We start from the raw sequence: 17,627 nt of genomic DNA, 5'->3' as shown, positions 1-17,627 counted from the left end.
GTGGCTTATCTAATCTAATCTAATCCTTAGGTTTGTATACCGCATCATCTCCACGTTCGTAGAGCTCAACGCGGTTTACAGTAGGAGAAATAGGAAGGAACTACAACAGAGGGTTAAAGGTAGAAGTGTGAAGAAAATTTAGAGGACTTGGGATGCCAAGATATAAGAGTTTCCTTGATTCCTAAGTTGAAGGGAGACTTACATTTTTTGAGAAAAGCCAGGTTTTCAGATGTTTGCGGAAAACTTGGAGAGAGCTCAAGTTCCGGAGAGGGGAGGTAAGGTTGTTCCAGAGCTCAGTGATTTTGAAGTGGAGGGAGGTCCCTAGCTTTCCTGTGTGGGAAATGACTTTTAGCGAGGGGAAGGATAGTTTTAATTTGTGGGAGGATCTGGTGGTATTAGGGTTTGAGGAATTCCAAGAAAGAGGGATAAAGGGAGGGAGGATACCATATAGGACAGGGGTGCCCACACTTTATGGACTTGCGAGCTACTTTTATAATGACTAAGTCAAAATGATCTACCAACAATAAAATTAAAAAAAAACCACAAAGCACACTGAAAGGCAGAGAAAATGTTAATTATTCATAGTCCGGGTTTTTTCAAAGAGGTCACGGCAGATGACTCTATGCCAGTGATTCCCAACCCTGTCCTGGAGGAACACCAGGCCAATCAGGTTTTCAGGCTAGCCCTAATGAATATGCATGAGAGAGATTTGCATATGATGGAAGTGATAGGCATGCAAATTTGCTTCATGCATATTCATTAGGGCTAGCCTGAAAACCCAATTGGCCTGGTGTTCCTCCAGGACAGGGTTGGGAACCACTGCTCTATGCAATGTCACCTCAGTAACAAAATACAAAAATAGACAAATACACCCCCTCCCTTTTTACTAAACCACAATAGTAGGTTTTAGCACAGGGAGTTACGCTGAATGCCTCGCGCTGCTCTCAATGCTCATAGGCTCCCTGCGCTAAAAAACACTATTGCGGTTTAGTAAAAGGGAGCCATAGTGCAAAATATAGACAGCAGATATAAATTCTCAAAACCGAAACATTTTGATCACTAAATTGAAAATAAAATCATTTTTCCTACCTTTGCTGTTTGGTGATTTCATGAGTCTCTGGTTGCACTTTCTTCTTCTGACTGTGGATCCAATATTTCTTCCTTTCTTTCAGCCTCCTGTATGTTTCCTCTCCTCCAGACCTCATTCTCTCTCCCAACTTTTTCTTTCTGTCTCCCTGTTCCCCCTTCTTTCTGTCTCCCTGTCTGCCCCCTTTCTTTCTTTCTCCGTGCCCTCCCCCAAGCCACTCAGTTTGCTGCCACCGCCATCGGGGAACAGCCCCCAAGCCACCGCTGTCCCAAGCTTTCCCTGCAGAAGCGTCACGCTGACCAGCATTCCGCTCCCTGACGTCAATTCTGACGTAGGAGAGGAAGTTCCGGGCCAACAAGGCATTTCTCCTCATTCCATCCAGCCTGAGCCCCATCTCTCCTTGATCCAGCATTTCCCTTCTGTGTCTGTCAGAATTACCATTCCACCTATTTTCCAGCATCACCCTTCTTTGTGTCCATCTCACCTATATCCCTATCTCACCACTTTTTCAGAATCTTCATTTGTCTCTGTCCTTGTCTTTACCCCATGTTCACCATTTGCCCTTTCAATGTCTTTATCTCCTCCCCCCCCCACACACTTTTTCAGCATTACTTCTATGTCTCTATTTCACCTCCTCTTCATGTCCCCTCTGTATCTCTATCCTTATTCAGTAGGTCCTGCTTACTCTTTCTCTTCTTTGTGTCACTATCTCCATTTTCAGGTTTCCCCCCTTTTCCTTTGTTAATGCACCCTGTAGCCAGAATCCACCCTCCCTCCACTCCGGCCCAGCCCAGTATGAAATATTTCCTTTTGTTTCCCTCCCCTCTCTCTTTCTCTCTCTCTTCTGCTCCCTCACCCACGAGTCCTGCATCTGGCCCTCTCCCTTCTACCTGCACCTGGCAAAACCCCCCTGCTCCGCGGCTCTCTTAAGCAACTCGTCAGCAGCAGTGATCAAGACAAGCTGCCGACATCGAGGCCTTCCCTCTACGAGTCCCGCCTTTGTGGAAAAAGGAAGTTAAAACAAGCGGGACTCGCAGAGGGTAGGCCCCGACATCAGAAGCTTGTGTCGATCGCTGCTGCTGAGTTGCCGAAGAGACCCGCGGAGCAGGGGGTGTGGCCGGAAGCAGGTAGAAGGGAGAGGGCTGCTGGAAGAGGTAGAAGTTCCGGAGTATGACACCGACCCGAGCCAGGATGATTTTTTTTTCAGGCTGTTGCTGCTGCTGCCGCCGCCACGCCATCACACCCCCCCCCCCCCCCGAAATGACAAAAAACAGCCTAATGCCCAGTGTCGGCATCTTTGACGTCGGGGAGAGGAAGGCTGATAGGCCCGGTAGATCGGGACGGCAACACGAGTCTATCACAGAGCCCGGGATGGGCTCTGCGATCGACTCACGTTGCCTTCCTGAGCTACCGGTCGATCGCGATCGACGCGTTGGGCACCCCTGATATAGGATTTTGAAAGTTAAACAGGCGCATTTATAGTGGACCCTGGCGATTATCAGAAGCCAGTGGAGCTTGGCCAGGAGCGGGGAGACATGGTCAAATTTACTTTTAGCGAAGATGAGCTTGGCCGCGGCATTCTGAATCCGTTGGAGTCTGTGGAGGTTTTTCTTAGTTAGGCTTAAGTAGATAGAGTTGCAATAGTCCAATCTGGAGAGAATGATGGATTGGACAAGGAGGGTAAAATGTTTTTGATGGAAGCAGGATCTAACTTTCCTCAGCATGTGAAGGCTGAAAAAGCATTTTTTTACCAAGGATTGGAGGTGGTCATTGAAGAACAATGTGGAATCAATGATGATGCCCAAGACCTTGCTCGAGAATTCAAGCTGCAGAGAGGAGCCAGAGGATAGGAGGTGGGTAGGTGATCTAGTTTTGGACTGAGCCAAAGAAGTCTTGTTTTGGACTCATTCAATTTCATTTGCACAGTGTGGGCCCAGGATTGTAGGTTCATTATACAAGAGGATATGTTCTTAGACAGGTCGGTGATGTTCAAATCGGTCTCGAGGAGGACGATGATGTTGTCTGCATAAGTGTAAATTGTTTCAAGGGGGGATAGGTGGAGGAGTTTTAGGGAGGACATATAGATGTTGAAAAGGATAGGGGATAGTGGAGAGCCTTGCGGGACTCCACAATTCGGTTTCCAGGGGGAGGATGGGGCTTATCTGGCCAAATCAATAAAACCTCAGCTTGTACAACTAGAAGGTAAACTTAAAGCCAAAGAAACTGATATTAAGAACTTGAGGGTTGAAATGGATGATTCAAAAGATTCCATTGTGAATATACAATGAGAATTAAAAGTTTCTAAACAAATTAATGAAACATTAATAAAGACAATACCAACTTAAAAATAAAGCTGGAGTCTCTAGAAAATTTTCCCCGCAATAATAACCTCAAGTTGATCAACTTTCCCAGGATTGTGGCTGTAACTCCTAGGGATATGTTGAAACATTATATAACTAGTCTTTAAGCCCGTTACATTAACGGGTGCTAGAAAGCAGCCCCCTTTCCCTCTCCCCCTCCAGTTCCTCCCTAACTGTCTCTCCGTGGCCCCCCTTCTGTCTTCCCCCCCTAAGCAAAACGATCTGCCTCCCAGCACATCCCTCCCCCCGAAGCAGCCCCCTTTCCCTCTACCCCTCCAATTCCTCCCTGACAGTATCTCCGTGGCCCCCCTTCTGTCTCCCCTCCCAAGCAAAGCTATCTACCTCCCAGCACACCCCTCCCCCAAAGAAGACCCCTTTCCCTCTGCCCCTCCAGTTCCTCCCTGACTGTGTCTCCATGGCCCCCCTTCTGTCTCCCCCCCAAGCAAAGCTGTCTGCCTCCAAGCACACCCCTCCCCCAAAGCAGGCCCCTTTCCCTCTCCCGCTCCTTCCTGTCTCTCTGTGGCCCCCCCTTCTGTCTCCCCCCCCAAGCAAAGCTGTCTGCCTCCAAGCACAGCCCTTCCCCAAAGCAGGCCCCTTTCCCTCTCCGTGGCCCCCCTTCTGTCTCTCCCCCCAAGCAAAGCTGTTTGCCTCCAAGCACACCCCTCCCCCAAAGCAGGCCCCTTTTCCTCTTCCGCTCCAGTTCCTCCCTGTCTCTTCGTGGCCCACCCAATTTTCTCTTCTCGCGGTCTGGCCAGCTCCCCTAGTCCCTTGCCGCCGCCGCCACCCCCTTCCCTTCCCGCAGTCGACAAACCTCTTGGCTCCAGCAGCGGCCACAGCACTGTAAACACGCTGCTTCGCGGCCTCTACTGCCCCGATTTGCTCAGAGACACGGAAGAGCAAATCGGAGCAGTAGAGGCCGCGAAGCAGTGTGTTTACAGTGCTGTGGCCGCTGCTGGAGCCAAGAGGTTTGTCGACCGCGGGAAGGGAAGGGAAGAGGGTGGCGGCGACGGCAAGGGATTAAGGTAGCCGGCCAGAACACGAGAAGAGAAAATCGGGTGGGAGGCTCAACGGGGATTGGGGGGGAGGGCGAAGACGATGACGAAGACGAACTGAGCCCTTGCTTTCTCCCTAGCTCCCAGTGCCCTACCGGTCTGTACACCGCGATCTGGAGAGCAGGGAGTCCAACGCTGGCGGCTGGAAAGCAATGCGGCTGGGAAGCAGTAAGGCTGGGGACTCGCGCATGCGGACTCCTGCAAAGCCACGGACATACATCTCAGGGATTTCAGATCACGAAGGTCTGAGTGCGCATGCGCGTCTAGCGTTTTATTATATTAGATGGAGACTCTGGAAATTCCTGAAGATATGTTACCACCATTTAACCAAGTGTATTACTTACCTATTAAAAGAGATGAACAACTACAATCATAAGCAGATGATAATCAACCACTCAATATATCAACAATGTTGGAACTTACTGATAGAGAGACCGCAAATGTAGCAACGCTACTTAAGAACATAAGAACATAAGAAGTTGCCTCCGCTGAGTCAGACCAGAGGTCCATCCTGCCCAGCGGTCTGCTCGCGGCCCCTCAGGCCATAATTGCCTGAACAGTGTCCCTGACTAATTTTCTAACTGCCTCTAATTTTATCCCTATTTCCTACCTCTACTCCTATCTGTACCCCTCAATCCCTTTGTCCTCCAGGTACCTGTCCAGACCTTCTTTGAAGCCCTGTAGCGTGCTTCTGCTTTTCACATCCTCCGGTAGCGCGTTCGATGTATCCACCACCCTCTGGGTGAAAAAGAACTTCCTGGCGTTTGTTCTAAACCTTTCCCCTTTCAATTTCTCTGAGTGTCCCCTTGTACTTGTGGTTCCCCATAATTTGAAAAATCTGTCCCTGTCTACTCTTTCTATGCCCTTCATGATCTTGAAGGTTTCTATCATGTCTCCTCTAAGCCTCCGCTTTTCCAGGGAGAAAAGCCCCAGCTTCTTCAGTCTGTCAGTATATGAGAGGTCTTACATACCCTTTATTAGCTTAGTTGCTCTTCTCTGGACTCTCTCAAGTACCGCCATGTCCTTCTTGAGGTACGGCGACCAGTACTGAACACAGTACTCCAGGTGCGGGCGCACCATTGCACAATACAGTGGCAGGATGACTTCCTTCGTCCTGGTCGTGATACCCTTCTTAATGATACCCAACATTCTGTTTGCCTTCCTTGAGGCTGTGGCGCACTGCGCCGACGCCTTCAATGATGTGTCTACCATCACTCCCAGGTCTCTTTCAAGGTTACTCACCCCTAGCGGTGATCCCCCCATTTTGTAAGTGAACATCGGGTTCTTTTTCCCTACATGCATGACCTTGCATTTCCCTATGTTGAAGCTCATTTGCCACTTTTTGGCCCATTCTTCCAGCGCTGTCAGATATTTTTGGAGATTTATGCAGTCCTCCTTGTTTTCAACCCTGCTGTATAGTTTGGTGTCATCCGCAAATTTAATAACCTCAGATTTGGTTCCTGCCTCCAGGTCGTTAATAAATATATTGAACAGGAGTGGTCCCAGCACCGATCCCTGCGGAACTCCGCTCGTGACCCATTGCCAGTCTGAGTAATGGCCCTTTATTCCAACCCTCTGTTTCCTGTCTGCCAGCCAGTTTTTGATCCATCGGTGTACCTCCCCTTGCACCCCGTGGTTCCATAGCTTCCTTAGCAGTCTTTCATGTGGTACCTTGTCAAAGGCTTTTTGGAAGTCAAGGTAAATGATGTCTATTGAATCCCCTTTATCCACCTGGCTATTTACCCCCTCAAAGAAGTATAATAAGTTAGTGAGGCATGACCTGCCCTTGCAGAAGCCATGCTGGCTCGGCTTTAGCTGCCCAGTGTTTTCGATGTGTTCCCAGACGCTGTCTTTAATCAGCGCTTCCATCATCTTTCCTGGGACCGAGGTCAAGCTCACTGGCCTGTAGTTTCCTGGGTCTCCCCTTGAGCCTTTCTTGAAGATGGGCGTGACATTTGCTATTTTCCAGTCTTCCGGAATCTCTCCAGTTTTTAAGGATAGGTTGCATATTTGTCTAAGTGGCTCAGCTATTTCGTTCCTTAGTTCCTTGAGTACCCTTGGGTGAATGCCGTCCAGACCTGGCGATTTGTCGCTCTTTAGCCTATCTGCCTGAGGACATCCACTTTGCTCACCTTTAGTTGGACCAGATTTTCATCCTGATCTCCTTTTACGATCTCCTCGGGTTCCGGAATGTTGGTTGTGTCCTCCCTCGTGAAAACTGAAGTGAAGAACTCATTTAGCCTGTCAGCTATCTCCTTTTCTTCTTTTACCACTCCTTTTCTGTCTCCATCATCCAAGGGTCCCACTTCCTCCCTAGCTGGTTGCTTCCCCTTGACGTACCTGAAGAATGATTTGAAGTTTGTTGCTTCCCCCGCCAGTCTCTCTTCATAATCTCTTTTTGCTTTCCTAACCACTCGGTGACACTCCTTTTGGTGTTTTTTGTGCTCCTTTTGGTTGACCTCTGATTTGTCCTTTTTCCATTTTTTGAATGATGCCTTCTTGTCACTTTTCGCCTTTTTCACTGCATTTGTTATCCACACTGGGTTTTTGTTCTATTTTTTTTTTTGCACCCTTTCCTGAACTTAGGGACGCACAGGTTTTGTGCTTCGTGCACCGTGCCCTTGAGTATGGACTAGGCTTTTTCTACGGACTCCATCTTCCTTGCGGTGTCCTTGAGTTTCTTTCCCACCATTTTCCTCATGGCATCATAATTCCCTTTTTTGAAGTTCAGTGCTGTCGTTGTAGTTCTTTTCACCTTTGATGATCCAATTTCTAGCCTGTACTGGATCGTGTTGTGATCGCTGTTTCCTAGTGGGGCTAGTACCGCAACCTCTTTAGCTGGTCCCCCATGTCCAGTGAAGATTAGGTCAAGAGTGGCATCTCCCCTTGTTGGCTCCGTGACCAGTTGTTCCATGAAACAGTCCCTCGTGACCTCCAGGAATTTGGTCTCCTTCATGCAGCTTGAGTGCCCTATACTCCAGTCTATTCCTGGGTAGTTGAAGTCCCCCATCACCACCACACTTCCGCTTTTGCATATCTGCCTCAGTTCAGCCTCCAGATCCTGGTCGATTTCTTCCGTTTGTCCCAGTAGGCGATAGTACAGACCCAATTTTATGTCTGCTCCAGTTCCTCCGGATAGCTTAACCCATAGTGATTCCAAGTCATCCGCCCTTGCTGTTGTTTCCATCCTGGTTGAAGGTATGGAATCCTTTATATATAGCGCTATTCCTCCACCTTTTTTGCGTGGCCTATCTCTCCTGTAGAGTTTGAACCCTGGTAAAGCCACATCCCATTTATTGTCATCAGTCCACCACGTTTCTGTGACTCCGATTATGTCCAGGCCCTTTTTGTTGGGTAGGACTTCCAACTCTCCCATTTTAGCCCTTAGGCTCCTAGCATTTGTGTATAGGCAATGTAAGTCCCGGTTGTTCTCCTTTCTTGCTGGTTTTCCTCGTGGTTTGGCGCTCCTGGCGACCCCCTCGTGAGCTGCCAGTCCCCAAGCCACGTCTCGGTCATCCTCCTCCTGTGGTGTGTCTGTTTCGTCCTCAGCCTGCTTCCCCATTTTTTGTTGTCCTTCTGGGTTCCATTGTTCTCTGTTAGTCCTGTTTCTTACCCTAGCCCTCGCACCAGATAAAAACTGGTTGCTTAGGCTCTTCTTTAAAAATAAACAGAAATAATTTCTTGGCTATAAGATATTAATGTTTCTAGATCTGGCACAGGACACACAAAAAAAGAGACACAAATTTTTGATTTTAAAGCCAGGTGTTACTGCTCTTGGGGCGACTCTTTTTCTCCATCAACCATGTAAATATGTGATACAATATTGTATGAAAAAAATATGTTTTCTTTGATCCCTGCAAATTGACAACTTTTCTGTCAGTGGCACGCCTGGATGAAGGTAAAGTATGAGTGCAATTCTGAAGTATTTGATATCCTCTCTCAGTTAACTGGGTCTTTTTTTTTTCCTTCTATGTTGGTTTAAGTTTAAGTAACTCGCAATTCTCAATATCTTAGATCCAATTTGAGAACTTGAGATGATGTTAAGCTATAATTTTTCTTGCTGAGTATTATACAATATTGTTATATCTATGTTCATTTTTTCTATTATATTTTTGGATAATTGTATTTGAATATTACCTTTTTATTACTTGCTTAACTTTAACTTTCTGTACAAGTGGATACTTGATATGTAATTTTGAAAATTGATTAAAAAAAAAAGATTTATTTTATGCTGCTTTACCCTACAGTGTTAAAAGTCTTTGGAACAACTGTAATTTCAAAATATATAATGAACTCATTCATTGGAAGGATTGGCAATCTAGTGGTACTTGGATGGTACAAAACCTCAGAGATGATTTAACCTGGATATCCTTTGCTCAGCTCCAACAGCAATTTCACCTTTCCAATATTCAACATTACAAATGGATACAATTGGTTCACTGTGTATCTACCTTTATGCCAAATGACTTCTGCTGCTCCTAGTGCGCTGTCTACTATTTCACAATTCCATGGTATCTCTGTGTGTGTGTCAAAGTGATACAAATGGATACAAGCAGAACAATTCCAACAACCAACTGGCATGGAACACACTTAGGAATTTGACCTACAGATTGCTCCAACCACTTTCTCATGGAAACAGGTGAGGTTATCCCTTTCTCGTAAATCTAACTCATCATCTCTACGATAATCAGTATTCTTTGTCCTTCACAGGGCAATTTGGACACCACACAAATTAGCTCATTTTAAATCATCTGCGACTGGTAATTGCTGGTCATGTACTAAAGAGAAAGGTACTTTTCTTCACCAGCTATTCCATTGTAGTATGATTCAACCCTTTTGGCACGCGGTATGGCAAACTTTGAGCAAACTATTTTGTACCTCTGAACCACTCACACCTGCTGTTATTATCCTGGGCAGTAACGGCTTTCAACAAACCTTGCCACCTTGTGAATCTAAACTGCTGAATTTGTTGTTACAATTGGCAATAAAACTGGTGCTACCTTACTAATTGGGTTAGTTATCTGATTACATTACATTAAGGATTTCTGTTCCGCCATTACCTTGCAGTTCAAGGCGGATTACAAATGGATTGTCAGGACATTAGAAGTATTTAGGGAGTAGTTTGTACATTTCTTTGAATTGCTACGGATTACATCTGAATTGTCATGGTATTAGAAGTACATATGGAGAAGTTGCAGGTGATGCGATTATTATTTATTTATTTTTTTAGTAGGATCTCAGTGCTGTGGTTGATTCTGAAGCCTGATTGTGTTGGGTGGAGTAGGTTGTGGTTTTCTGGATATGAGTTTAGGACTTTGGCTACAAGGCCTTCCATTAGCTTGACATAAAGTGGTATTGAGGTTATGGATCTGTAGTTGGATGGTTGGTCTATTTCTCCTTTGGGGTCTTTCAGGATTGGAGCAATGGTGATTTTGCTGAGGTCTTGTGGGAAAAGGCCATCAATGAGTAGGGTTTGTATCCATTGTAAGAATAGGGATGAAATAGTGTACTGGAGGCTTTCAATAGGTATGGGGGACAGTGATTGAGGTTGCAAATTGCGTGGCTGTATTTGTTGTAGAGTTTGTTGAAGTCTGACCATTGTATTGGTGAGAAGTGGGACCATGTCCTGTCTGCTGCAACTGCTTCTTCTTCTGTGGAGGGTGATGTGATCTCTTCTAGGTACGTAGGTGTTCCACAGAAGGTGGATTTTATAGTTGCGATTTTGTCTTTGAAGAATGTCGCTAAGAGGGTGGCTGTGGGGGTGTTATTGCTTGTCTGATAGGGTTTGGTGTCTGTGAGTTCTTTTAGTAGTTGGAATAGTTTTTTTGTGTCTTCGGATTCTTCTCCTATTTGTTTTGTGTAGTATGTTTTTCTTTTAATTTTTGTTTGTATTTTTGGTTCAGTTTTCTCCATGCTGTTTTTGTGGAGTCTTGATTGTGTTTCCTCCATTTTATTTTTAGTTGTCTGCATTGTCTTTTTAGTAGGAGTAGTTCATTGTTGAACCATTTGTCAGATTTTCTATGGATTCTGGTTTTGGTCTGTTCTGGAGCTAGCTCATCTAGGGTTGCTGCATTTAGCTGGTTCCATTGTGAGATGAAGTTTTTGGGGTTATATTCTTGGATTATGGCTTCTGTTTTCGTCCAGAATTTGCTTATGGTTGTTTATTTCTATGATAACTTTTCCTTTCTGTACCCATATTCTTGCATATTTTGACATGCTAATCGTATCTGTTATTGTGCAAACATTTCTACTGTACCTGCACTCTCACACTCTCTTCTTTTCTTGGATATTGTATTACGATGTATTCTGTTTTGTACATTTCTAGTTAAAACAATAAAACTTATTGAACTTAAATAAAGTGTGTGTTGCTGGAAAATGGGTAACCTACGAATCCATAGAAGCAGCACAAGGCTTCCTGAACACCTTGAATGAGGACACAGAAGTGGCTTCATAACTTGCTCCTTGGATTTACAATTTCAGTGCCAAATTGGAGGCTGACTGTTGTTTGTCTGTTTATTAGCATACCAGGAGGTCTTTGGTATGATTGCTCTTTTGGAGCAGTGTCGAGACCTATCCATCATTAGTGATCTGAAACCCGGGCTTCACCAGCTTTGTGTGGTATGAATGTGTGAGGGGAATGAAGGATAGATGTGTACATGGGGATGGAAGGGGAGGGAGAAGGTGCAGGGTGGGGATTTTCATTCTGGTGCACTGTACTGCGGATGAGTGTGGGATCTGTATGTGTGTGTGTGTGTGGGGGGGGGGGGTATTTCAGGGCAGCGGAGACGGTGCGGGGACATACATCTGGTTATGCTGATTTTACTTTGCTTCTTTGTCTTACTACACATCGTTACATAATGGCTTGCTGTATAAATTAACTCTCGAGGAGAGGCTGGACCCCCCAAGAGATAATCTAATCTTCCATTTGTGAGTCGCACATACCTATACAGGCTCAAGGCGACAGATCAGAGAGAAGGGAAAGTAGAGGGGGAAGGGGACATGGAGAAGCTAGAGGAGTGAACATAGAAGTAGGGGGAGCTATACAGAAAATAAGACAGTTAATTGTCAAAGAGGTGAGTCTTCAGGTTTTTTCTGAATGTAGTGTAGTTTGTCTCTTTCCTGATAGCTTCAGGTAGGTCACTCCATTTCAGGCTTTTACACCCAGATAAGTTAACATAGAGTGGAAAATTTGCTTGTAGTGAAGGTATTTTGTGGATGGCAGGTTTAGTTGAATTCTGTTAAGGATTCTTTTTGATGTCGACCAAACAGTAGAGAATAATTGGATGAGAGGGGCTGCTGAGTTTCCGTATAGAATCTGGTGTAGGATACATGACAATTTGAAAATTATTCGGGATGATATTGGGAGCCAATGTAGTTGCCTGATGAAGGTTGTTGATTGAATCAAATTTCTTTAATTTGTAGATTAGTCTGGGTTCTGGATTAATTGCAGTTTGTGGATTAGAGTAGTGTTGATGCCAAGGTAGGTGGAGTTGCAATAATCTAGTTGAGGCAGGACCATCATCTGGACGATCAGAGCAAAGTGGTGTGGGTGGAAGTATGATCTTGTGAGTCGCAGTTGATGCATAGTGTAGATGGTCTTTTTCCGAAGGCTAGATATTTGTGGTTTCATTGTAAGAGTGTTATCTAAGATGAAGCCTAGTACCCTGGTGGATTTTTCCATTATGAGAATGATGCCTGATGAGAGAGTGAGGTTAGATATGACATTCTGTTGTGCAGTGCGGAAACCAATGGCTTTGGTCTTAGTGGCATTCAGTTTCAACTTGTTGTTCGTTGTCCAACTTAAGGGAAGATGCTGGTATCCATTTCTTCTCACGGGGATGACATGATGCCTTAGGGTTTAAGGATACTCTCATGGAATGTGTCTGGAGTTTTGTCTCCGGTGAAATGGGCAAAAATATTATCTCAGATGAAACATCATAAAGTTGACATAGCGTGTTTGCAGGAGACAAAGTTAACAGATGAAGAATATCAGAAGCTCAGGAGGGGCTGGGTTGGGCGAAATCTATTTCTTATCATCTACACATAAGAGAACTAGAGTGGTGGTGTTGGTTAGAAAGAACTTGCCAGGAGACATTAAATTACTTCACAAGGATAACCAGGGATGATACATTCTTTTTAGAGAATGACATGGTGACAAAATTCATCACCATTCCCATCCCCGCAGATAACCGCGGGAAACCATCTTCATGTCATTCTTTAAGGAGAGAGGGAAGAATCAGAGTATGAATGGCCACAACCACTGACCCGCAGGCTTTGCTTTGAAGAATGCTGGTGTAGAAGGATTGAGATTGAAATAGACACTAGAAAATGACATGGGATTATTTCTCACGGTTATCCACGGGGACGGGAACAGTGATGAATTTTGTCACCGTGTCATTCTCTAATTCTTTTGCAGATATCGATTCAGGGTACTGTGTATAGATTGTTAATTGTTTATGCTTCTAACATATACACTCATTCTTTTTTCACTGATCTAGCCCAGTTGGGCATGCAAGATGTATCTACTCCTCTTCTTTGGCAGGGGATTTGAATCAGGTATTAGATCCTCAGGTGGATCCCTTATGCTAGTAGATGTTTATTAAAATCTTTATATACCACCTAAAAAGCCAAAAAGGATCAAAGCGGTTTACAGCATAACGCAATCAAATATGTGAAAAGAACTCCATTAAAAAAAGAAAATTAACATTTCTAATACATAATATCCTATTACAGCTAAAATTATATATATATATATATATATATACAAATTAATACAAACTGATGCACGGAGACTTCTCCATCCTATGGAATCTGATTTCACTCATAGATCCCGGGCTCATAACTCGCTTTCTCAATTAGATTATATTCTAATTTCGAAGACAACATTTACTTGTATTCAGGGGACTGAGATAGGTCCTTTAAAAATATCAGACTGAGCTCTTATATGGTTGAACCAGGAGTTGCCTGGTTAGTCCTTGAAAAATAATGGTTCGCAATTTCCCGCATATTTGTGGAAGGATATAGATTTTCAACAATTTCTGTAAGAAAAATGGAATGCTTTTGCCAAATTTATTGAGCAACATCAATCTGACCCATTGCTGATGACACAAAGTTCTTCAAAATTGTTAAATAGCAGGAGGATTGTGAAAAATTGTAAGAGAACCTTGTGAGATTGGGAGACTAGGCATCAAAATGGCAGTTGATGTTTAATGTGAGCAAGTGTAAAGTGATGCATGTGGAAAAGAGGAACCCAAACTATAGTTGTGTGATGCATGTTTTCACATTAGGAGTCACTGTCCAGGAAAAGGATCTAGGTGTTATCATTGAGGATACGTTGAAACCCTCAGCTCAATGTGTGGCAGCTAAGAAAGCAAATAGAATGTTAAGAATTATCAGGAAAGGAATAGAAAACAAAGATGAAAATGTTAGAATGCCCTTGTATTGTTCTATGGTACAGCTGCACCTTGAATACTGTATGCAGTTCTGGTTGCGGTATCTCAAAAAAGATATAGCAGAATTAGAAAAAGTACAGAGAAAAGCAATGAAAATGGTAAAATGGATTGGACGACTTCCCTATGAAGAAAGGCTAAAGCAGTGGGCTCTTCAGCTTGAAGAAGAGAAGGCTCAGGAATGATATGATAGAAGTCTATAAAATGCTGAGTGGAGTGGAAAAGGTAGATGTGAACTGCTTGCTTACTCTTCCCCAAAATACTAGGACTAGGGGGCATACGATGAAGCTACTAAGTAGTAGATTTAAAACAAACCGGTGAAAATATTTCTTCACACAAACATGAAATTAATCTCTGGAATTCGTTTCCAGAGACTGTGGTGAAATCAGTTAGCTTAGCGGGGTTTAAAAAAGGTTTGGATAATTTCCTAAAAGAGAAGTCCATAGGCCATTACTGAGATGGCTTGGGGAAATCCACTACTTATTCCTAGGATAAGCATCATAAATTCTGTTTTACTACTTGGGATCTAACTTGGGAGCAAGCTAGGACCTGGGTTGGCCACTGGTGGAAACAAAATACTGGGCTTGATGGACTTCAGTCTGTCCCAGTATGGCAATTATTATGTTCTTATTGTTTTGGTCTACATAAATGCCCAAAGGCATAAAAAGTCTTGCAAGTCTCTAGGTATTTTTTTCTCAGAGAATTTTCAAAGTCAAAGTAAGCATATTTGCTATGTGAAAATTTGCAAAACATCCATATGTATAGAAATTGCTATACAGTAAAATAGGGGTGTCCAACCTGCGGCCCCGTGAAGTATTTTGTATGGCCCCGGTCAAGGGCGATGCAGTGTTTTCCTCTGCTGCACCTGGGTGTTTACCATCTTGCCGGCTCCCTCCTCTGTCTTGCTGCAGCGTTTGTGCAGCCCCAGAAACATTTTTTTTGGCCATTGCGGCCCAGGGAAGCCATAAGGTTGGACACCCCTGCAGTAAAACCTTGGTTTGCAAGCATAATTCATTCCAGAATCTTGCTTGTAATCCAAAGCACTCGTATATCAAAGCAAATTTCCCCATAGGAAATAATGGAAACTCAGATGATTCATTCTACAACCCAAAAACTTTAATACAAAATACTATAAGTACTTGTACTGCAAGACCGCTTATTTAGAACAGTCACTACACTCCTGCAGTGTCAGAGAGAGAAGAACCATTGGCTCAATTGTGATGATGTGACTCGTGTATACTGTATGTACTCGTATTGCAAGACTTTGCTTATTTAGAACAGTCACTACTCTCTTGCAGCGTCAGAGGAGAGAAGAACCATCGGCTCAGTTGTGATGATGTGATGCGTGTATTCTGTATGTGCTCGTATTGCAAGTCTTTGCTCGTTTAGAACAGACACTACACTCTTGCAGCGTCAGAAGAGAGAAGAACCATCGGCTCAGTTGTGATGATGTGACGCATGTATTCTATATGTGCTCGTATTGCAAGTCTTTGCTTGTTTAGAACAGTTTCTACACTCCTGCAGCATCAGGTAGAGAAGAACCATCGGCTCAGTTGTGATGTGTGTATACTGTATGTACTTGTATTGCAAGACATTGCTTATATATCAAGTTAAAATTTAATAAAATGATTTGCTTGTCTTGCAAAACACTTGCAAACCAAGTTACTTGCAATCCAAGGTTTTACTGTATATGATATAATTTTCAAAAGTGTTTGTGTACATAAAGTAGTGCTTTATATGAAGAAAATCCCAAAATGTGAATAAATTTAAGTGTTACAGAACATAGGCAAATGTTTACCAGCTATTTGAAGATGCACACCCATATATGGCATTGAGGTACAATTTACAAGTACAGTGGAACCTTGGTTTACGAGCATAATTCATTCCAGAAGCATGCTCGTAAACCAAATTGCTCATATATCAAAGCGAGTTTCCCCATAGGAAGTAAGGGAAACTCGCTTGATTGATTCCAACATTCCCCCCATGAGGCCACCGGTGCTGCTGCACCCCCACCCCGCTTGAACCGGCATCGCTTCCGCCCGCGAATGCCCCCCTGAGAACCGGCATCGCACTTCTGTGTTGGAAGCGGCATCCCCCACTCGCCCAAACAAGCCCCTTACCCCCATCTGGCACCGGCACGCAGCACCAACCCACAGGACATGCTGGTGCCAGTGAACAAAGATCCCACCTCTTGCCTGGGCTGGGCCTTGAGCATATGCGCATGCTCAAGGCCTTCTGGTTTTTGTTCTCTCCGAGATCAGAGAGAACGAGAGCCAGAAGGCCTTGAGCATACGCAGATGCTCAAGGCCAAGCCCAGGCAAGAGGTGGGATCTTCATTTACTGGCACCAGTATGTCCTGTGGGTTGGTGCTGCGCGCCGATGCTAGATGGGGTAAGGGGCTTGTTTGGGCGGGCGGTGGATTCCGCTTCCAGCATGGGGGGGGCGGGGGTGATGCCAGTTCGAGCGGGTGGGTGGGGGTGCTCGCAAATCGAGTCAACGCTCAGTTTGCGAGTTACGATTTGCGAGAATGTTTTGCTCGTCTTGCAAAACACTTTCAAACCGAGGTTTGACTGTACATGAATACTATTCAAAATTCAATTTTACACTGAAAATCTGTATGCCACCAAAAGCATATATTTAAGTGCACAGTTTTCATGAGCTGGTTTTCAAAGAAGAAGTATGTGCACACATTCCATTTGAAAGTCTGGGTAACACCTCAAAGAGAAAAGTATGTATGTACTTGTATGTATGTACTTGTAATTACCCTGTAAATGACCTTTAACATTTTTTAAAAATAATTTAAAATAACCTTTATCTTATTAAAATTGCATTATTAGGAGAAACCAGCAGAGAAGGGATCGATTTTGAAACCGAATTATGCATACCTTTGGACCTGGTGCTCCAGGAAGGCCAAGATCACCTTGTTCACCCTATAATGGAAAGAGTTATTTTCAGGATAAACTGTATCAAAAGTTTCATGTGGCCTTAACACCTTTGAAATACTGTACAATGTAGCATCCCCTCTCCCATTTTCCTGTATACTACCCCACATAAATCTTATAAATACAGTACCATTATACTAAAAGCAGTTCCACCTCACTTCACATATCAATTCATGCAATCCTGTCCTCTTACCTATGTCTTGCAGGATTGCTTCACCCACTCCACTCCCAACACAGTGTGTCTCGAACTGTGTGCCATGGCACACTAGTGTGCCTCCTGAGATTTCAGGTGTGCCATGGCACACTGGGGAGGAGGAGAGGCACCGGCTGACTGACTACAGGACATGCCTCTTGCGGTGAGAGGCACGTCCTGTAGGCAATCAGCCAGCGCCTCTCCTCTCCAGCCCTGTTCCCTGCTGGCACCCCTTACTGGCGTCTTGGGGCATGTCTGAAGGGCCTTCACGCATTCTTGGACGTCGATGATGATGTCATGCATGCAGATGACACCATCATGGCAACATCCGTGCACTTCCATGTGCCTCGAGCTGCGGTCACTACCTTTAGTGTGTCGCAGCTCGAGAAAGTTTGCAGGACACTGCCCAAGCAGAACCCTGCCCTCTTTCTTTTATTCCCAAACACATCTTAGTTAAACTACCATATTTACAGATATGGCCCACTCCCTCTGCTAGTTTGTCTCATATTCAAATCAAAATTTTCAAATTTGCTTTTATAACAAA

General features: G+C 44.4%; 1 protein-coding gene across 1 annotated transcript in view; it reads right to left on the bottom strand.

Moving 5' to 3' along the window:
• The window catches only part of COL18A1 (collagen type XVIII alpha 1 chain), a 585,697-nt gene that overhangs the window by 182,048 nt on the left and 386,022 nt on the right, over positions 1-17,627 (bottom strand). The window contains exon 15 of the mRNA XM_033945055.1: positions 16,834-16,878. Coding sequence (XP_033800946.1) covers positions 16,834-16,878 — 45 coding nt within the window. The remainder of the gene's footprint in view (positions 1-16,833; positions 16,879-17,627) is intronic.

The sequence above is a fragment of the Geotrypetes seraphini genome, chromosome 5 (genome assembly GCF_902459505.1).
Source record: "Geotrypetes seraphini chromosome 5, aGeoSer1.1, whole genome shotgun sequence".
NCBI classification, from domain to species: domain Eukaryota; kingdom Metazoa; phylum Chordata; class Amphibia; order Gymnophiona; family Dermophiidae; genus Geotrypetes; species Geotrypetes seraphini.
The sequence above is the reverse complement of the archived record's forward strand: the minus strand, read 5'-3'. Positions and strand labels throughout refer to the sequence as shown.